The following is an 18,510-nucleotide window of genomic DNA, read 5'->3' as shown; positions in this document are numbered from 1 at the left end:
GAGAGACTTGCCTGGCTTCCTGAGTTCACCCAAACGCTTGAGGGGAAAGTCTGCATTTCATTTTTGGTAAGCAAGTCAGATTGCTCAAGTACTGTGGTCTTAAAATTACATTCAAACCAAGTGGGTGTTTGCTCTAAGTGTCCTGGGGAAGCATCGTCCACACCGTGGATGCCAGGGCTGTGGCCCATGCCCCAGTTCTGCACCCTGCCTGCTGCCCACTGCTCTGTGGGTGGGCCCCTTGACCTGTGGGCTGCTGGGTGCTGTCTGAGCAGGGCAGAGGCACATGTGTGGGAGAAGGCACGCACAGACAACGTGGGTGACTCTCGGAGCTCCAGACATAAGAGATGATTTGCAAGGAGAGGGTTCTGGCCCAGCCTGGCCCCGAGATGCTCTCAGGGCAGAAGCGTGGGAAGGGCCGTGGGGCCAACAGCAGAGGGGGTCTGTGCCTCCCTGGTGACTTCCCCTCCACTGTTGCTTAGTCACTGGCAGTGGAGGAGTCTGTGGACCAAGTTTGATCAGCAGAACCCTGGGGAGGTCACTGGGGGCTTCCAGAAGGCCTCCTCTCTCCAGGGGACATGCCAGAGTGCAGCAAGGAGGTGCCTGGGCCCTCACTGGTGACACAGCATAAATGAGGCCTGTAGCCCCCAGTGGGGCTTGGTACCTGGGCAGGTGAGTGTCACCTCCACAGTGCTCCCAGGCACTTTTCTTTTTTTTTTTTTTTTTTAATTTTTTAAACGTTTATTTATTTATTTATTTTATTTATTTATTTTTTCAACGTTTTTTATTTATTTTTGGGACAGAGAGAGACAGAGCATGAACGGGGGAGGGGCAGAGAGAGAGAGGGAGACACAGAATCGGAAACAGGCTCCAGGCTCCGAGCCATCAGCCCAGAGCCTGACGCGGGGCTCGAACTCACGGACCGCGAGATCGTGACCTGGCTGAAGTCGGACGCTTAACCGACTGCGCCACCCAGGCGCCCCAAACGTTTATTTATTTTTGAGACAGAGAGAGACAGAGCATGAACAGGGGAGGGGCAGAGAGAGAGGGAGACACAGAATCTGAAACAGGCTCCAGGCTCTGAGCTGTCAGCACAGAGCCCGACGCGGGGCTCGAACTCATGGACCGTGAGATCATGACCTGGGCTGAAGTCGGACGCTTAACTGACCAAGCCACCCAGGCGCCCCTCCCAGGCACTTTTCACGGGAAGGGACAGAGCCAACTCCCAGCCACGGAGGGCAGAGTCCTTGGCCCAGGGTGCCAACAATGGGCAGCGGCCATTGTGGAAGGACATGCCCGCTCACTCCCCTTCGGCTGGCTACCACGAGGTTCCACCACAAAGAGCAGCTGGGCGAGCCCGAAGGAGGGAGCCGGCCCCAACAGTGGACTACAGAGCGACCCTACTGGGAAGGGGTCTGTGAAACCTACCGGGGCTGGGCAGCCACACCTGGCTGGAAGGGTGGTGGTGCCCTTGGAAGAGCCTGCCTTTTCGTGGCGCCTGGTCAGTAGGCACCCAGCTCAGAGCTGGAAGGTCGGTCCTGCGCCTGGTTCCTCCTTCCGGCCCCCTGCCCTGCCCCAGGGCTGGCTGCCGCACACCCTCTGTCCGGCTGGTGGCAAGGGGCCAGGCAGGTAGAGACTGCCCAGCGGAGAAAGGAGACGAGGCGTTTACCTGAGCTCACCTTGCGAGCGGAAAAGCTGACTGGCTGGCGACTGTAAGCCCAGGCCCCGGCCACACGGCCTCCCTGCTTTGCTCTGGGAGCCTCTCGGAGCTGTTCTTCGGGGGCCCTGAATGGGCACCACACGTGAACAAGTTAGGACCAAAGTCCAGGGCCGCATCCTTCTAGATCTTTCCTTCCATGAGCAAGAAAGTGGCGGTGGTTCGGCCTCAGCTGTCTTCTTTCACACGTTCCTGGAGGGTGGGGGACAGTGGCCCCTGCGGGTGCCCCCAGGCTCCTTGAGACGGGCGTGTGGCCCGCGCATCCCAGAGAGTGGCAGTATTTCAGGCTGTCCTCAGGGTGCTCTCTGTGTGCAGGTCTGCAAGGACAGCCGGGGCCTCACCTCCAGGCTGCTTACGAGTAGCCTCAGGTGTCCAGGTGTCTGTTTCCTGAGCTCACGGCCGAGACTCTGACCCTGCAGCTCTGCCTGGAGGGGGGCCCGAGACAGGCCTCTGTAGTTGCAGCAAGTTCTTGACTGCAGGGTGTCTCATGACTGAACGGCCGAGTCAGGCAGAGTGGAGAGCCAGGGCTGGGTGCAGTGTGGCCCTCACCCGACACCCCACTTGCTTAAAAGTCCATCAGGAACCACTGTTCTCCTGAAGACACGTTTGGGAGAGAACAGCACACGTGTTCCTGGTGTTTCTCCTTTCAGCTCATACGTGTTTCCAAGCCTTTGGCAGTGCAAGAGGTAGAAAAGTGAATCAAAGACCTTTTCCAGTTTGGCTTTTTCTCTTCTTTCTTCTGTTTCCTGTTGCTTGCTGGCCCCGCCAGGGAGTCACTGTGTCTGAAGGACCAGTGCCAGGTCCTCGGCGTGCCGCACGAGTAGTTGGGGCGAAGCCGAATGAACGGAGCCTCTCAGATGGGTCCCGCCGCCCTTGGCCTGACTCGGGGAACATGCCCTCTGTCTTTACGGGACCGTCGGTGTGGACGGTGGCTGCCACCCGGGGCCAGGGGCATGGCGGGTCAGACCAGGACCCCGAGGATGGGAGGACAGTGCTGACCAGCCCCAGTGCCCCCTCTGAGCAGACCACATGCTGGGCCGTGCAGGTCGGGGCAGGGTTTACCAGGAGGGTCTGAGCTCAACAAAGAGACAGTGAGGTGCTGTGTCTCCGCAGCTCCGGGAAGAGGCCTGGCGGGGGTTTGCTGCCCTGGATGACCCACTGACCGGACTCCTGGACATGCTGGAAGGCAGCCAGGCCTGGCAGCGGAAGGGCCCCTCCCTGGAGGCCTGGGTAGTCTGTGAGCTGCACCGCTGGCTGCAGGCACGGCCACTCCCTGCGCCGGCCCAGGTGAGCCCTGCCCACGGCCCCACCAGCCTCGCCCCTTCCACCCCCTCCATAGCTCTCGGCCTGGTGGGCTCCACGCCTGCCTGACCTGGCCCGCTGAGCTCGTTCACCCCTGGTGGGCAGGGGCCGCTGCCTTCGGACTGACTGTGCTCCCGGGTCTGTGGGCTTGACTCTCAGCTTCCCCACGGTCACACATCGCCCTCGTCTGTGCTCCTGCCCCCCAGGCCTTGCCTGCCTGGACTGTCCACCGTAGGCACAGGGTCGAGGTGCTGGACTTCTACCCCAGCACCATGCTCCAGCTGCAGCCCCCCACTCCCCGGCTGAGGCTGGCTCTCTGGTCTCCCAGCACAGCTCAAGGCTGCAACAGCTACGGGCCCGTGCAGTCAGGGTCCTCGCCAGGAGCCCCCCTAGTCTCGTGGAGCCACTGGTCAGCATCTTCCAGCTGCAGGACGCAGACCGGAGCCCCCTGCTGACTCACATCCACCAGCTCCACCAGGAGGGCAAGTTCAAAGAAGTGAGTGTGACCCCCATGTACACCGGGGCTGGCAGGGAGGGGCTCAGGGGCCAGGTCTGCACGTGGGGTCAGTGGAGCAGGCAAGAGCTGGGCTGAGGGGGCTCACAGGGTCCACCCTGGGAGTGTCCTCTCCACCCCTCCACTATGGGAGTGCTGCAACGGGGACTCTGGGTCTGGAGCAGAGGGTCTCAGGGACCAGCCACCCCAGGAGCCCAGCTCGGGGCTGTGCCATGCACTGGGGTCCTAGGAGCCCCTCACACTCACCAAGCTGGAAAAGAGTCTGGGAGCAGCACCCCCCCCCCCCACGCCTGGCTCTCTGGTGCAGCACCTGGGGTCCTTCCTCCTGGGTGTTCACTGGGTCCTCAAATGTAGTCAGCAGCCCAAGGACACCCTGGCTTTGGCCTGGAAGCCCTGTGGCAGAACCGCTTACCTGAGCCGCTGCTGTCCAGTCTCACATGTCAATTCCCAGAAACACTCGGGGGGGCTAAGAAGATCAGGGGTGCGGGCATCCCTCTGCCCACACTTGCCACCCCTCGAGCCTCGATCAGACAGCTGGACCTCCCACACCCTCCCAGCCCAGAGCCTCCCAAGCGGGGAGCTTTGCCAGGGAGCACCCACATGACCCCACAGGGTTTCCCCTTCTCCCTCCTGCCTCTGCCCAGGCCCACTCGCAAGGTCTCTTGGCCTCAGTGTGATGTGGCCTGGGGACCAACAGGCCAGTTCCCTCTGGGCCCAGCCGCTTCCAGCTGCTGGCTTTGTATCCTTGTCGGGGGTCCTGCAGCCACACCCACACCAGGCCTGGGGACTGGCCAATTTGCTCCTTTTCTAACAGCGGGGTCTGGAAGAGCCCCCTGAGAGCCCTCATGCTGTGTCTGCCACCTCCTTGCACCCGTCAAGGGGCCTGCCCTGGAGTGAAGGGGCCTCGCTCTGGGTGGCACAACTCCTGCTATTTGTCGTTCTGTTGGACCAGGTCCCCGCAGCGGTGGTGCCCCTGTGAGGGTCAGACACCCCGAGGGTCCTTTTGGCTCCTTGCAGGTACTAGGCTGGGCAGGACCCCAACCTACCTGTTTCAGTGTTTCCCAGGACCAGCCCCTCAGCATGATGCTCATGGTTTTGGGTTTTTTTGCAGAAGTTCCGCGTAGGGCACAGCACTGGCACTTTGGGGCACAGGTGACCAGTTATGACAGCAGAGAGTCCTCTAGCGCATATGATGCTTTGGGATGTGGGGCCATGCCTGGGACCGGTCATGGCTCCCTTATCCTGGGAAAGCCTGGGTCAGAAAAAGCAAATGTGGAAACGTGGGCTTAGTAGCTGCAGGTCTCTGGGTAAGCGCTTGTGGGGCTCTGGAGGTCTTGGTGGGTTCGTTGGGTCTCCTTTATGAGCCCTGCCAGCTCTCATATAAGTCCAGAAGTTTCCGAGAGGAGGTGGAGGCTGGCCACGAGCACTGGGAGTGACTTGGGTCTGCATGAGGTAGTAAGGAGTGGGGGGTCTGTGGTGAGCAGGGAGCGGCGGCTCTATGGTGGGGGTGGGGTGCAGCTCTGAGCTGTTGCTGCAGGCACAGGGGCCCCCATGACATCTCTGTGCCCTAAGATGTGAAGGTCGCAACACGGGGAGAAGTCCTAGGCTGCCCAGCTCAGCGGGGCACTCTTGCTATGTCCCAGGTCCAGTCCCGGGGGTGTCCAGGGGCGCACTCCTGGCTCACCCCTCCCACTGCCCAGGGGCGCTGCTCCCCATGCCTCGGTGGGCACCGAGGCAGGACCCCAGACCTGCCCCACGGGGGGGCTTCCTCCCCGAGGGGCCAGTCCCAGTGAGGAGGCTCATTGCCATTTGGGCCTCACCTGGACCGCCAGTCCTGCACCCTCAGAGGTGTGGGCCATGTGTTGGCGACTGTCATGCCCGGCCCTGGGCTCTTGTCTCGAGGCTGGCGAAGGGCGCTGAGAAACCAAGATGGCCACACCAGGGACAATGTGGCTGGGGCTCCGCTCCTGTGGCGCAGGGCCATTCTCCGCAGGCTGAATGGGCGGCTGGGCTTGCAAGAATGCGGGAGGCAGAAGGCGGGCTAGTGTTTCGGTGTCTTCTGTTACACCCGAGCCTTTCAAAGAGTGTCTAGGGCCGGCTGAATGCGCCTCCCTCGCGCTCCAAGGCAGGAATCCCAACACAAAGGGGGCTCTTGTCCCGCACAGGCCCCTTCTGCGAAGAAAAGCCATTGTCCCCAAGCGGGGCCGCCCGGCAGGCGGTGCATGCTCCAGTGCCCACCGCCGCGCCCGGCGAAAGGGGCCGCATTCAGGCCTGTCCGCTCGGATTAGCAGGGACTCACGACTTAATGTGCACCGATATTTCATGTCGAGGGCGGCGGCTGGCTCCAGGCGGGATGAATGCCCGCTTTTGTCTACTGAGTTATTTTATTTACATTTTTTAAACAGCTTATCAAGGTAAAAAGATAGCTTTGCTTCAGGGGGAAGAAAAAAAAGCCCCTTGGCTCCAGGCCCGAGCTGAGCTGTGGAGGTGGGAGGCAGGCCCGTCCTGGGTCTGAGGCTGCCGAGTCTGGGCTTGGCTGCCTGGGCACCTGCCCGGCCTCCAGCCCCATGGAGTGGACAGTCGGGAGGAGGTGGGGGGTGGCCCATGAACGCTCCTCCCACGGTGGCCACCCCGGCCCCTCTGGGTTTTCTGAGTTGTTTTCCCCAAAGGCAGCAGTCCCGGAGTCTGTCTGGCCAGAGGTTTCCACAGCCTCGCCCTGACTCAGCTGGCATCTCTCTTCTTAGAGGCCTCCATGCAGAGGCCAGGAAGGCCTGGGAGGCGCCAGGGGCCCAGTCCTCCGCAGTTTCCTTCCGTGGGGTCTCAGCCGCTCCCACCTTCCCTGTCACAGGTGCCTGTGTCAGCAGGTGATGTGCCTGCACTCTCTCATGTGACCAGGCCATGGGCGGCTTGGTGTGCTGTCCTCTCAGCAGAAGCTCAGACAGAAAAATGACCAGAGACAGATGCTAAGCCCACCTCCTGGAAATGAAAGAACTACATACAGCACCCGCCCCCACCAAGCCCCAAGACAGAAGCCAGGCCCCGGGGACTTCCTGCTGTCAGTCATCCCCGCCAGGTCACCGAGACCACACCCCCTGGCTGCCCCTTTCCTTGTCCTGTGCCACCCCACCCAGCCTCCAGGTACAGAGGTGCAGGTGCAGAATGAGGGTACCTCCCAAACTGTCCCTGGGGGGTGTCTGCGGCCATCCAGCCCTGGCACGCTGGCCATACCCTGCAGCTTCCACACAGGCCACGTGGCTGAGAGAGGGCACCCTGGGTGCTAGGAGAGCTTGGGAGGAACCAGGGAGCAGAGAGGGGCCACGCTGAGCACTCTGAGCCCTGTGTGGCAGTGTCATTGTGCGGCCAGGTGGGCTGTGCGCCCGGCCACACATGTTAGGCCTGAGCTGCCTGCCTCGGATGGGTGGGCTGGGCTCTGAGCACCGCCCCCCCCACCTCAGCCGGTGGGCATCACTGACCAGGACCCTGGTGGCAAGGCGGCAGGTGAGAGGGTTGGGGTTGGCACCGCAGGCTCCTCGGGGGGAGGGAGGCCCTGCCGGCAGAGCGGGGGCACCCTCGGGGCTCTAGGCTGCCCTGTAAGGCGAAGCTCCTGCTTCTGTGAAGGGCAGCGCCCAGCCTCCCGTGGCAGCCTGACCTGACACCCAGGCCACCGTTCCAGGCTACCCTCTTCCCGAGCCTGAGGCCTCACCCCAGGAGTCAGAGGGGTTGTTGGAGAGTGGGGGGCTCAGGATCCCCCCCAGGCCCCAATGAGGGCTGGAGTCTAGAGACAGACGAAGTCTTGTCCCTAGAGAAGCAGGAGCCACAGATGATGGGGGCCGATACCCCAGCAGAGGTAGTGAGGGGAGAAGGAGGGCATCTCTGCCGCCCCCTGCCCCTCGCCTCGTGCCCCCCCTCCCACCTCTCCCAGGGTCACTGGCTCATGGCCCGGTCTGGAGGATGGGAGGGTCTCAGGCCCCCAGGTATCCCTCCCCACAGCCCCTTCTTGGCTGTCAGGCGAGGCCTGACCACACGCAGGTCCAGGTGTCGATGGCGGAAGAAGCACCGCAGGTGGTAGTGTTCCGACCACCCCAGTTTGTGAGCTCGGTGCGCGGGGGCCACCGGGGTATGCACGCTAGCCTTCCCGGGTGGGGGCCTGGCGCTCCCTCAGTTCTCAGGGGGCCTCCCATCCAGAAAAGACAAGGTCCCCGCGGGCGGGCGGGAGGCACCTGCACCCCTCCCACCGCCCTGAGCCCCTCCCCAGGCCCTGCCCCGCCTCGAGTCCCTCCTCCAGCTCTGGCACCTCCCCCCTGCGCCCTCTGCGCCCCCTGCGCCCCTGCCCCCCGCTCGGGGCCCCTCGGGGCCCTGGCGGCCGAGCTCCTGGACAGCAGCCAGGCTGTGGAGGCGCCGGGTCAGCGCCGCGCAGGGAAAGGCCCCTGGCCCTGCGCCCCCGCCCCGCGCGGTCCGCGGCCGGAGGCCGGAGCGAGCCTTTCCCAGGCCGCTATTTTGGTCCTTTGTGTGAGCCGCGTGGGGCGGGGCGCCCGGCTGCTCTGCCGGTTATTTTTGCTCATAATGGGAGCGCGATGTATGGAAATTATTAATAGCAGCCCGGTCAGCGCTACGTGCGGGCGCTCAGGGCCCCGGGCGTTCTCTATGCTGAGTCGGAGGAGGGTCCCTGCGGCCGGCCGGTCGGCCGCCCGCGGGCAGGGTTCTCAGCTGCGCCCACTACCCTCCCGTCCTCACCAGGAAGCGGTGGGTGCAGAGCCTCTCTTCTGTGGACCCAAGGGGGCAGCTCTGTGCTTCCCCCAACACACTCAGGCCACACCACGGCCTACTCCGGCCTCTCGTCCTGGGGCCAATCCGCCCTTTTGGACAGAGAGTCCTGCGCTCATTAAGTCGTTTTGGATTGCACACACAGTATGCCTTGTGGAAAGCGCTCAGAGGCCCCTGCACTTCAGGGCCACAGGCCCCCAGGCCTCAGGGTGCACAGAGGCAGGGGTCACCAACCCTGGCCCCTGGCTGTGAGCACCGTGACTGGCCATGCCAGCCTCTTGCAGGTGGAGGGCAACTGGTGGGAGGTACGGGGCATGTGAGAGCGGGTGTGTGGAAGCAGAGCCTGGGGGTAGGTGACAAAACTTCTACTTCTTGTCTGCCCCCCCTCGTTCTCTATCCACTCATCAGCACCCCCTGGCCAGAGCCACTTGGGCCCAGCACCCACCCTGATGCCCTATCCAGCAGGCCACACCCCAGCCTGGTAGGGCCCATGGGTCATTCCCACCTGCCCCACCTCTTGTGGAACCTGACTCAGCCCGGGGTGGGGGTGGGGGGGCAGGGGTGCTTGTCTGCCAGGAGGCTCCTGGATTCCAGGCCCCCTGGACCTGAACAGGCCTGTCCTGTGCCCCAGTGACAGAGGTGTAGAGGGTGGGAGCCCCCCCACCGTGGTGCTGTCCGTGCCCCACCAGGGCCCGTGTACTTTGTGGAAGCTGCTCCATTTCTGATTGCCAGGCTGTCGTGCTGGGCTCCAGGCTGAAGTTGCAGCCAGCACTTGATGTTGAAAAGGTAAGTGTCTTTCTCACGTGAATTTTGTAGGTCCCAACATGGATGAAGCCCAGGTCTCCAGAAACATGGTCTGGAGGCGGAGGGTCTCGTACCACTGAGCCCTGGCCTCTGCTGTTCACAGGGTGGGGCTGGGGTGCTAGAGGGCAAGGGTCGCATGTGACCACCCGACCCTACTCGGAGGGCCCAAGGGGCGTGCCCAGGAGGGCAGTCATTGGGCTCAGGTGTGGTATGCTCCGAAAGTGGTGGCCAGAGGGGCTCTCAGGAATGGAGCTCTCCGTGAGGACCACCCCCACGGTTCCAGCCTGGCTGAGGGGACCCCATCCAGTCTGGGCTCCAGGCAGCCTGACCTACGTGGTCACATGGAGAGGAAAGGAGGCGAGGTGGGGTCTAGTGTAGGCACCACTGGAAGGGGGCTTTGTCGAGGCCTGACGTTTGCGGTGGAAACAGCCCGAGTGTCCAAAGGGCCAGTGCCGCCATCAGGGGCTGCCTCCAAGGTTCCCTGAGGGCTCAGCTTGGGGCTCTCGTGGGCTCATGCGCTCATGGGCACTAGGAGTAGGCATGCCGTCTGTGCCAACGAGGAGGCATTTCTGGGCCATCGGGCTACTGCCCACGTTGGCCTCCCTCCCGCCCCCCGCCCCCAGTTCAGTGAAGACAGGAGAAACAGCTTCCCCAGGTTCCCCTTGCCTCTCGGGGCCTCCAGGCCTTTGTAATGGAGGTGAAAATGACCACAGAGCCCAGGCCGAGCCCCAGGGAGCTGTGGGGCCTGCACGCGTGGGGGCGAGATGCTCAGGCGCAGGCATGGGCTGGGCTGCCTGCGTCGCGCCCCAGGAGCCACTATGGGGGCACTCACACTCTTGGCTGGGTTGGAGGTGAGTCTGGGGTCTCAGCTGGCGGCGGAGGTGCCGGGTGCCCACAGGGCTGTGGCCTGAGGACGTGCTTCCCCGCAGATGTGCACCCCACTGCTCCTCCAGGACAGAGCGAGCCTCGTGGAGCGTTATGTGGCCGGCTTCCCGGACCCTCCGGAGGAGGCTGCTGGCCCTCCTGGACTCCTGGTGCCGGCCCGGCTTTGACATCGGAGTTGTTGCCAGGTGAGCCCCACGGGGGCCCAGGGTGGGCTGAGGGGGGCAAGCACGGGGGAAGGCCACACGCGTGGCCCCCACAAGTCGCAGCCGGGTCGGCCGGCGAGGGGCCACGCCTGCCAGGGACCAGATGAGAGACGGTTACCACCCTCGAGCGAACAGAAACAATCCTCCGCGTCAGGTGGATGACCTCTTACCTGGTTCCGGAAGTCACGCTGCTCATCCACTCACCCATTCCTTCGTCCCTTCGCGGGATAAATCGCCAGGGACGGGTGTGGAGCCCCTGTGGATAGCCCACGTGCCGGTATATGTGACGTGAGGGTGTCGCCTGGGTGTAGGGCACGGGGGTGGCATCTGGCGGGAGAATATCTTCTTGCCACACGTGTTGAGGGGGGCACAGGGGGCAGCAGCTCCTGGAGGTCTGTGAAGGCTCCTTGAGCCACCCGCCCGTCCGCAGGTAGTAGTGGCTTGATCCGGGCTCCACGAACTACCCAGCCCTGGGGCCCCCCGGCTGGAGATCCAGACCTTGGGCTCTGGGGCAGACCTCCCTGGACCTATGAGCAAGTCACTTCACTTTCTGGGTTTCTTTCCTTGTCCCTAAAACTGGACTGATTTTGCCGTCTCAAGGGTTGTGTGACTTAAATGCTGGGAAGCAGGCAAACCCACACAGCCCCGGGCCGGGCTCGTCCAGCGCTGGCTCTCCTCCCTGTCATTACGGATTTGAAAAGTGACAGAGTGGCACCCAGCTGGCCCAGTCAGTGAAGCATGCGACTCTTGATCCCGGGGCCATGAGTTTGAGCCCCACGTTTGGCGGGGAGATTACTAAAAAAAAAAAAAGTGGCTTGAACGATAAACAACGACTTTAAAAAAAGGGTGGGGGGGACACAGAGCAAATAAGTGAACATACTGTGGGGCCAGGGGTCAGAGTCCCATGTGGAGAAGGGACATACATGGATGGACAGTGGGACAGTGAGGAAGGCCCCGTGTGGCTGGATTTAGTTGAGGATATTGGTTTAAATCAATGATTTTTTAAAAATTTCCTGGGTCTTAAGACACCTGGGTGGCTCAGTCCAACTCTAGATCTCGGCTCAGGTCATGATCTCACGGTTCATGACTTTGAGTCCCACGTTGGGCTCTGTGCTGACAGCTTGGAGCCTGCTTGGGATTCTCTCTCTCCCTCCCTCCCCCCATTCTTCTTTCTCTCTTATAAATAAACAAACAAACAAACTTAAAAAGAATAGTTTAGAAAAAATTTTCCTAGGGCCTAGAGAAAGGGAGGGAGAGAGAGACAGAGACAGAGAGGGAGAGGGAGAGAGAGAAAGAATAACAAGCAGGTTTGGCACCATCAGCACAGAGTCCGATGTGGGGCTTTAGCTCACGAACCGTGATCATGACGAGCTGAGATCAAGAGTCAGATGCTTAACCGACTGAGCCCCCAGGCGCCCCTATAAACGCTAGGTTTTAAAAAGTGCTTCTGGCTGATAAATACAAGCATTTACTATTGTGTCTCTGCCCCAAAATGAAGAAGACATTGTAAGAGAAGGAGAGGCAGCAACAGCAGGGGGTCCAAGAGCTGGTGGCAGGTGGGCAGGTAGAGCACTTAGCAGGCTGGGAAGCTGACCCGTGGCCGCCAGGAGCGTGTGGGGTCCAACGCAGAGCCCGAGGAGGGCCCTCAGCGGTCAGCCGGTCCTTGGGGACCCTGGGCCGAGGTGTCTGCAGAACACAGAACAGAACTCTTTGCAATCAAAAATTTAACAGCGAAGTGAAAAGCAAAATAAAAGTTTGGAAGATAAATTTGAAGATGTCTTCGAAAAAGTACAAAACAGATAAACAAAATGAAAATCAGAGAGAAAAGGTTAAAAGAAAAAGCGGAGATCTTGTCAAGAAGGCCCGACATCAAGTAATGGGAATCCCGGTCCCGAGGCGCCCGGCTTAGCGGGTCCGCGGGGCGGCCCGCATGGGTGAGACGCACACCGCAGACCCCAGGAAGAGCAGGGATCGGGCGGGATTCCAGGAGCGTCGCCTGCCCAGACCCCCAGGTCTCGGCTCAGCCGAACCCTCCAGCCGGCGCGGGGCAGAGCTCAGGCGCACACCAGCTCTAGCAACTTCCGCGGGTGTGTGCTGAGCTGTCAGCCGGGGGAGTGAGGAGGTGTGTCCACCGAGTTGTGGGCACAGGGCGAGGCAGGCGGGGGGCCTGGGTCAGCAACCTCAGCAGACAGGTATTAACCCTGAAGAGAGCAGGAGGGTGTGGCCTGGCCGCTGACCGTGTTCGCCTGGTCGTCTGGTCACGATATGGCAGACACGGTGTCCTGACCCCACGTAAGGGCTTGGATACTGTGTGGGGAGGGAGGCTGGAGGGCCTTCCGTGGTGAGATGTCCAGACCAAACTCCTAAAACTGAATAACCAAGAGATCACGTACAAGGATGTCGCTCGTAAGCACAGAGACAAATACGAAACACGGCAAAGGTGACGTGTGTGTCTGGTGTGCAGTGGGGCAGGGTGACAGGGTGACTGCTCTCTCCCTAAACCTTGTAGAACCACCTGAGTTTTAAACTGTGCGTGTGTGACTTAGATGAAAACAAAAGTCTTAAAGCAGTGCCAGACAGGAGCCGTGTTTCTCTCCCTGCAGGCAGCACCCACAGGTGACCTCGAGGCTGGAGAGGCTGAGTCCCAGAGTGCTAAGTCGGCGGGTCCTGAGCCAGCTGGAGCGGCTGGGCCTGGACCCGGGTGAGTGCCGCCCCCACAACCTGTGTGCGCCCGGCGGATGCGGGGTTCAGGCTGACCAGGGTCCACCGACCTCCCCCGCTTCCCGCCGCCTGCCCATCGCAGGCCCCGGACAGGAGCAGCAGCCTGAGGCCCGCAAGCCCCTTTGCCCGCCTGCGTAGACTCCTGGGAGGCGGGGCCTTGCTGCACCCCGCCCCCTCCCTGCCCCTGCCCCTTCTTGTTCGTTCTTGTCTTTTCGTCCAATGATGGCTGATGGCCGTTCTAGCACACGTGAGGTGGTATCTCATCATAATTTGGAGTTTCGTTTCCCTGATGATTAGTGGTACCTTGGACCATTTCATTTATTCAACACCTGTTTGGATGTCTTCTTTGGAAAACATCCATTCGGTTCCTCTGCTCGTTTTTAAATCTGGTTATTTGGGATTTTTGGCTATTGAATTGCATGGGTTCCTTCTATATTTTGAACATTAGCCTCTTGTCAGATGCGTGGTTTGCAAATATCTCCTTCCACTCTGTAGGTTGCCTCTTCATTCTGTCGACTGTTTCTTTGCTGTACAGAAGCTAATTTTTAGTTTGATGTAAGGCCACTTGTTGGTGGCTTTTGTCTTTTTGGCCCTCTTTGTTCGTTGCCCTCCCCAGCCCACCAAACTAGATTTTAAACCTTCTTGCTTCTTAAAATATTCCTCAAGTTTCAACATATATTAGTTCTATTATTGTCCAGCTTAAGATATTTTCTAATTTTTATTATAATTTTTTTCTTTACCCATGGGCTAATTAGAAATGTATTTCTTTTTCTGTTTTTAATGTTTATTTATTTTTGAGAGAGAGAGAGAGCTAGTAGGGGAGGGACAGAGAGAGAAGGAGACAGAGGATGTGTCCTGACAGCAGAGAGCAGGATGCAAGGCTCGAATTCACTCACGGTGAGATCGTGACCTGAGCCGAGGTCAGACACATAACTGACTGAGCCACCCAGGCGCCCCTAGAATGGTACTTCTTCATTTCAAAGCTATGTGGCACTATTAGTTACCTTTCTAGTGTGGGCTCTTAATCTCATCATGATCGAAGATCATGCTTGGTATGATGTCAGTCCTTTGGGTTGAAATGTGTTGTTATGAAGAAATCTAATTTCCTTTCTCTGAAAGCAATCTCTCTCTCTCTCTCTCTCTCTCTCTCTCTCTCTCTGTCTCCTCTTTGATGTTCCGCAGTCTCACTGTGAGGAGAGTGGTTATAGATCTCTTTGTATTTATCTGGCTTGGGTTTTGTTGGGCTTTTTAAATCTGTGGATTGCTGTCTTCGGTTGGTTCTGGAAAATTGTAAGTCACTATGTCCTCAGATGTTGCTGTTGGTTCTCTGGCCCCGTGTGTGATCTTGTCACCCTGCCTTCCCTGCGGTGTTACCGTCCTGTGTCTTGCTCACGATGAGCTCGGGCAACTCCTGCTCTTTTCCGCATCGCTAATTTTCTCCTCTGTGTCCCAAAAACTACAAAACACTGCATTTTGATTGTTGTATCCGTGGCTCCAGAAGTCATACTTTGGTTCTTTTCCAGATCTGCTCTTTCGCTTTGTGTGGTTTCTTGATACTTGAACATATTTCCAGTTTTGTTTTTTTTTTCCTTTGAATGTCTTGCTCACAGGTGTTTTATGGTCTGTGTCCAAGTTTCAGCCCCATCTCTGGTCAGCATCTCGTTTCGGTCTCAGTCACCTGCAGGCTTCTCTGTCCTCACACCCTTGAGAAATTGTGCAGATCCCCTGACCCTGGACAAAGGTGCCTCCGGAAGGCAGTATTGCCTCCAGAAAGGAGGGCAACGCTAGGGGCTTTTGCAGACAGAAACACATCACCAAGAGGTTTTGATGTGTGATTGTCCACGGCCCCCAGGTGGCACTAGGTGAAGAGATGGGAGGAGCAAGAAGTGGGCGCCTGCAGGCTGGTGGTGCGGGTCAGTCTGGGTCAGTTAGGGACAAGGAGCTGCTGGCTGTGCTGACGGTAGCTGGGGGGCCTCTGCCCGAAGCAGCCGAGGCAGGTCTAGGAGGACCGGCCGGCTGCTGGGACCCCTGGGGCGCCAGGGGACACAGCCCTAGGAAGGAGCCACCCTCGGGCGGCAGAAGAAGACCAAAAGCAGGGCTGTAGGTGCAGAAGCTCCAAGGAGGGTCCCGGCAGCACAGACCCCTGGGGGTGCTGGGGTCTGAGGGACCGGGAGGTCTGGGGTGCAGCTGCAGGACTGGAGCGCTAAGGAGTGGACCCCCCCATGGGGATCCCCGTCCCTGGCATGGGGGCCTCTGAGGTCACCTGCGTGCCTGTCCTGGGCGCTGTGTCGGGGAGCCCTGCTGGCGTCCCTCAGGGTGCACACGGGGTGAGGGACACGGGCCCGAGAGGCTCTCAGCACGGAATCACTCACAGGGTCGATGCTGGCTGCTGTGGGGGGCTGCGCCTGCCGCCTCGGCAGAGGCTCTCCCCACCCAGGACTCAGGCCCGTGTGGGGCAGGGCGGGGGTGGGGCGTGAGGCCCACAAGGCCGGGGTGGTGGGCAGGCTGTGTGGGAGACCACAGCTGGGTCTGAGGTGCAGGCCTTCCCCCCGCCCCCCCCCCCCCCCAGCAGCCCTGCCATGACATTCACTGACCCACAGGGCCCACACTTCCGGGTCGGGTCGTGGCCACAGTGGGCCCAGGGCTTGGGGCCAGAGAGGTCTTTGGGGTCTTGGACCAGCCTTAGCCTGGCGCCCCCCGCAGTTCAGGATGTGCCCCCCTTGGAGGTATATCCCCCCCCCCCACAGGTCTCAGCTGAGTGTGGCACTGGAACAGGTTAGGTGCCTAGGCACCCCTACATAGTGGGGACTCCCCCCTGACTATGTGCCGGGTCACATAGTCACACACAGTGGGGGGCCGCTGGACAAGAGGGCGGGGTAGACAAGCCGGTGCTTTCCGTGGGTGCCTCGCTCGTTGGCCTGCTGGGGGCAGGGAGGACAGACCCCCTCCGGGTCTCCTGTTCCGCATGACCACCCGCTGCCAGGCCCCATCTGCTGCTTCCCCAGCGGGGTCTGTCTTAGCCAGGAGGCCTCAGGGTCACAGCTGTGGTCACTGTCCCTTTGCCCCTCTGCAGTCCATCCGCGTGTCCACCGTCACAGCTGTGGCCTCCACAGGACCAACCCCATGTCCTCCGTGGGCTGACGTTAGACGCAGAAGGAGGGTCGGGGACTTCTGTTTGCCTCTCCAGCCTGAGCTCCCCACTAGCCCACCCCTCCCCAGGCCTGGGTCCCAGGTGGAGCCCCCCAAGGTGTCCTTGCGCAGATGAACCAGCAGGCTGCAGTGTGCGTTGTATTTGGGTTTTGTGGTATCTGCAGGTGCTCAGGGGTGTGGCAGGCGGTTGGGCCTGGCTCAGCTGTGCCCGCCCCTTTAAGGGTTTGTGCTGCGTCTGGACCAGCCAGTCAGCCCAGGCTGCGCCAGAATCTATCTGTGGACACGATACCGTATCCACAAGGCTTTTGGACAAAGTTTCCCACTGGCAAAATGATGCTTCAAATTGTGTAAATGTCGGAAAACCAGTCTCTGTCTGCAGATGCCTCTGCAAGGACACATGGTTACTTTGTGTCCTGACAGAGCCTGCAGAAATTCACTTCTTTCCTTCTTTCCTTGTAGCTCACTCATTCGTTCCCCCGTTCCTCAGGCCTTGTCCACCTCACTCTGCAGTGTTGTCCCAGGTTCCTTAGCAGCCTCCTGGGGTCTGGAACCCTCACAGCCTGGGCAGGAAGGAGGAGGGGGAGCCCCCTGTCTGAGGAGTCACCTGTCTGAGGAGTCGCTGGCCCTCCCTTGCAGGCCCCAACCTCTGGGCGGCACTGACCTCCGCTGTGGTTGGACAGCGACCCTGTAACAGGGCGCTCCCCGGTGCTGGGAGTGGGGTGCTGCGGGCGCAGCCACACTTCCGGAGGGTGCAGGGCCCTGAGAAGGCCAGGCCGCCACTGGGAGGGGCAGGGTTCTGTGGTCAGCATCCCCTGCGCACTGCCAGGCTTCAAGGACAGCTGGCCCCAAGAGGGAGGACCAGCATCAGAGGGTGGGGCGGGTGGATGGGTGGGTGGGAGGGGGCCCTTCCTGGGCCCCCTCGGGCTCTGAACAAAATGTGGAAGTAAGGCCAACAAGTAAGCATCAGTTTGTAAACAGGTGAGCAAGATGGCCCCTTCCTCACATTCTGGTGGGAGAAGGACACGAAGGACAAGAAGCCTGGAGAGATGGCGCTCCTGTCCCTCAGAGCCCCTGATGCAGAGGGTCTGGGAGACCCCAAACGAGGCTCAAGGCTGGGAGGGCACCTGTGGGGACAGTGAAGGGTGGAGGGGAGTGGGCAGAAGCCCCCCCACACACTGGCCCCCGGCCCCTGCCCAGCCCTGAGCTCTGTGCTTTTTCAACAGCTCTGTGTCCCAACGCTGCCAATCAGCAGCGCCTGGCCGCCCTGCGCTACCTGTGCTACAAGCGGTTTGTGGAGGTGCGTGTGCCCTGGTTAGCGCCCTGAGCCTGGGCCCGTGACAGGGGGTGGGGGGAGCTCTCCCTCCCCAGCTTCTAGAGCTGCAACTAGAAAAGGTTATCTTGATGCTTACTTTTACAGAGAAGTATGTCTCAGGAGAACTGGGTGGACCACGTGCAGGTGAGTCCAGGGGCCCTGGAAGCCTCTGGAAGGGTCTGGAAGGCTCTGGAAGCCCCTGGAAGCCCTGTGCAGGGTGGGCATTCACTGGAGACCTGGGCAAGGACTAGAGGGGCACGTGACCCTGAGAGGCTATGTGCACACGTATGGACTAGGCATGTGGTGTGTAGGCCCACACACCGGGTCAGCTCTTCCAATGTCCAGGCAGGGCCGGAAGCAGATGGTGCAGGGACGGGGCTTCTCCCCGCCCAGCACAGACCCCACACCTTGATGAGAAACCAGACACAGGGACTCACGTCTGCCCACCCCTGTCAGAAGGGGGGGTGCCAGAGGCAGCTGCTGAGGGGGACCCCACCAGGTGAGGCAGGGCCAGAGCGGCTGGGGGTCCTGGGGCCCCTTTTAGCTGGTGGAGCACGGAGCTGCCAGGCAATGGAGGAGGTCAGGTTTGCTGGAGATTCCACTTGTGCACCGAGAGAATATTCTAGACCATCCTTGAGTGCTGTGCTTGCACACAGCTCTGTGCCCCCTGAGGCCTGGTGAGGAATGAGCCCCCAGCTGCCCAATGGGGTGATACGAGGGCCACTCCTGGCCCAGGGGGCTACAGAGCCCGCCAGGACAGCAGCCTAGACAGGACCGTGTAGTGGCCTGGGTCCTTCAGGCCCGAGCTGGAAGTGTGGGTCATCATGGGCACAGCGCTGTCCCCAGCCCTGGGCGAAGCAGCCTTGGAAGAAGGTAGGGGGTGTGGGGTCCCAGATGCAGCACGGGAGCAACGCACCAGTTAGCGGGGTGGGGGGGCCCTCCTTCCTTGATGAATGGTCTAGCGTCTGGTGTTCTGAGTGGCATCCAGTGGGGGGCAGCGCTGAGCCACCCCTGCAGTGATGGGTGTGTGGGGTGGGCGGTGAGTCACCAGAGAGGAACGTGGACCCCCGGGAAGGCCCGGAAGGCTGGTCCCCCCTGGGTGCCAAGGCCGAGGCAGCCGGAAGGGCAGCGGACATCCTGA

The 18,510-nt window shown here is 60.8% G+C and overlaps 1 protein-coding gene across 1 annotated transcript in view; it reads left to right on the top strand.

Moving 5' to 3' along the window:
* The window catches only part of EXD3 (exonuclease 3'-5' domain containing 3), a 79,496-nt gene that overhangs the window by 29,637 nt on the left and 31,349 nt on the right, over window positions 1–18,510 (top strand). Inside the window, 8 exon segments of the mRNA XM_042912155.1 lie at window positions 2,828–3,001; window positions 3,345–3,512; window positions 9,027–9,080; window positions 10,028–10,096; window positions 10,098–10,168; window positions 12,790–12,887; window positions 17,281–17,354; window positions 17,475–17,513. Of these exon segments, the coding sequence (XP_042768089.1) occupies window positions 2,828–3,001; window positions 3,345–3,512; window positions 9,027–9,080; window positions 10,028–10,096; window positions 10,098–10,168; window positions 12,790–12,887; window positions 17,281–17,354; window positions 17,475–17,513 (747 nt within the window).

This window comes from Panthera leo, chromosome D4 (assembly GCF_018350215.1).
Source record: "Panthera leo isolate Ple1 chromosome D4, P.leo_Ple1_pat1.1, whole genome shotgun sequence".
In the NCBI taxonomy this organism is placed as follows: domain Eukaryota; kingdom Metazoa; phylum Chordata; class Mammalia; order Carnivora; family Felidae; genus Panthera; species Panthera leo.
Note: the sequence above shows the minus strand (reverse complement) of the source record. Positions and strands in the feature narration are given on the sequence as shown.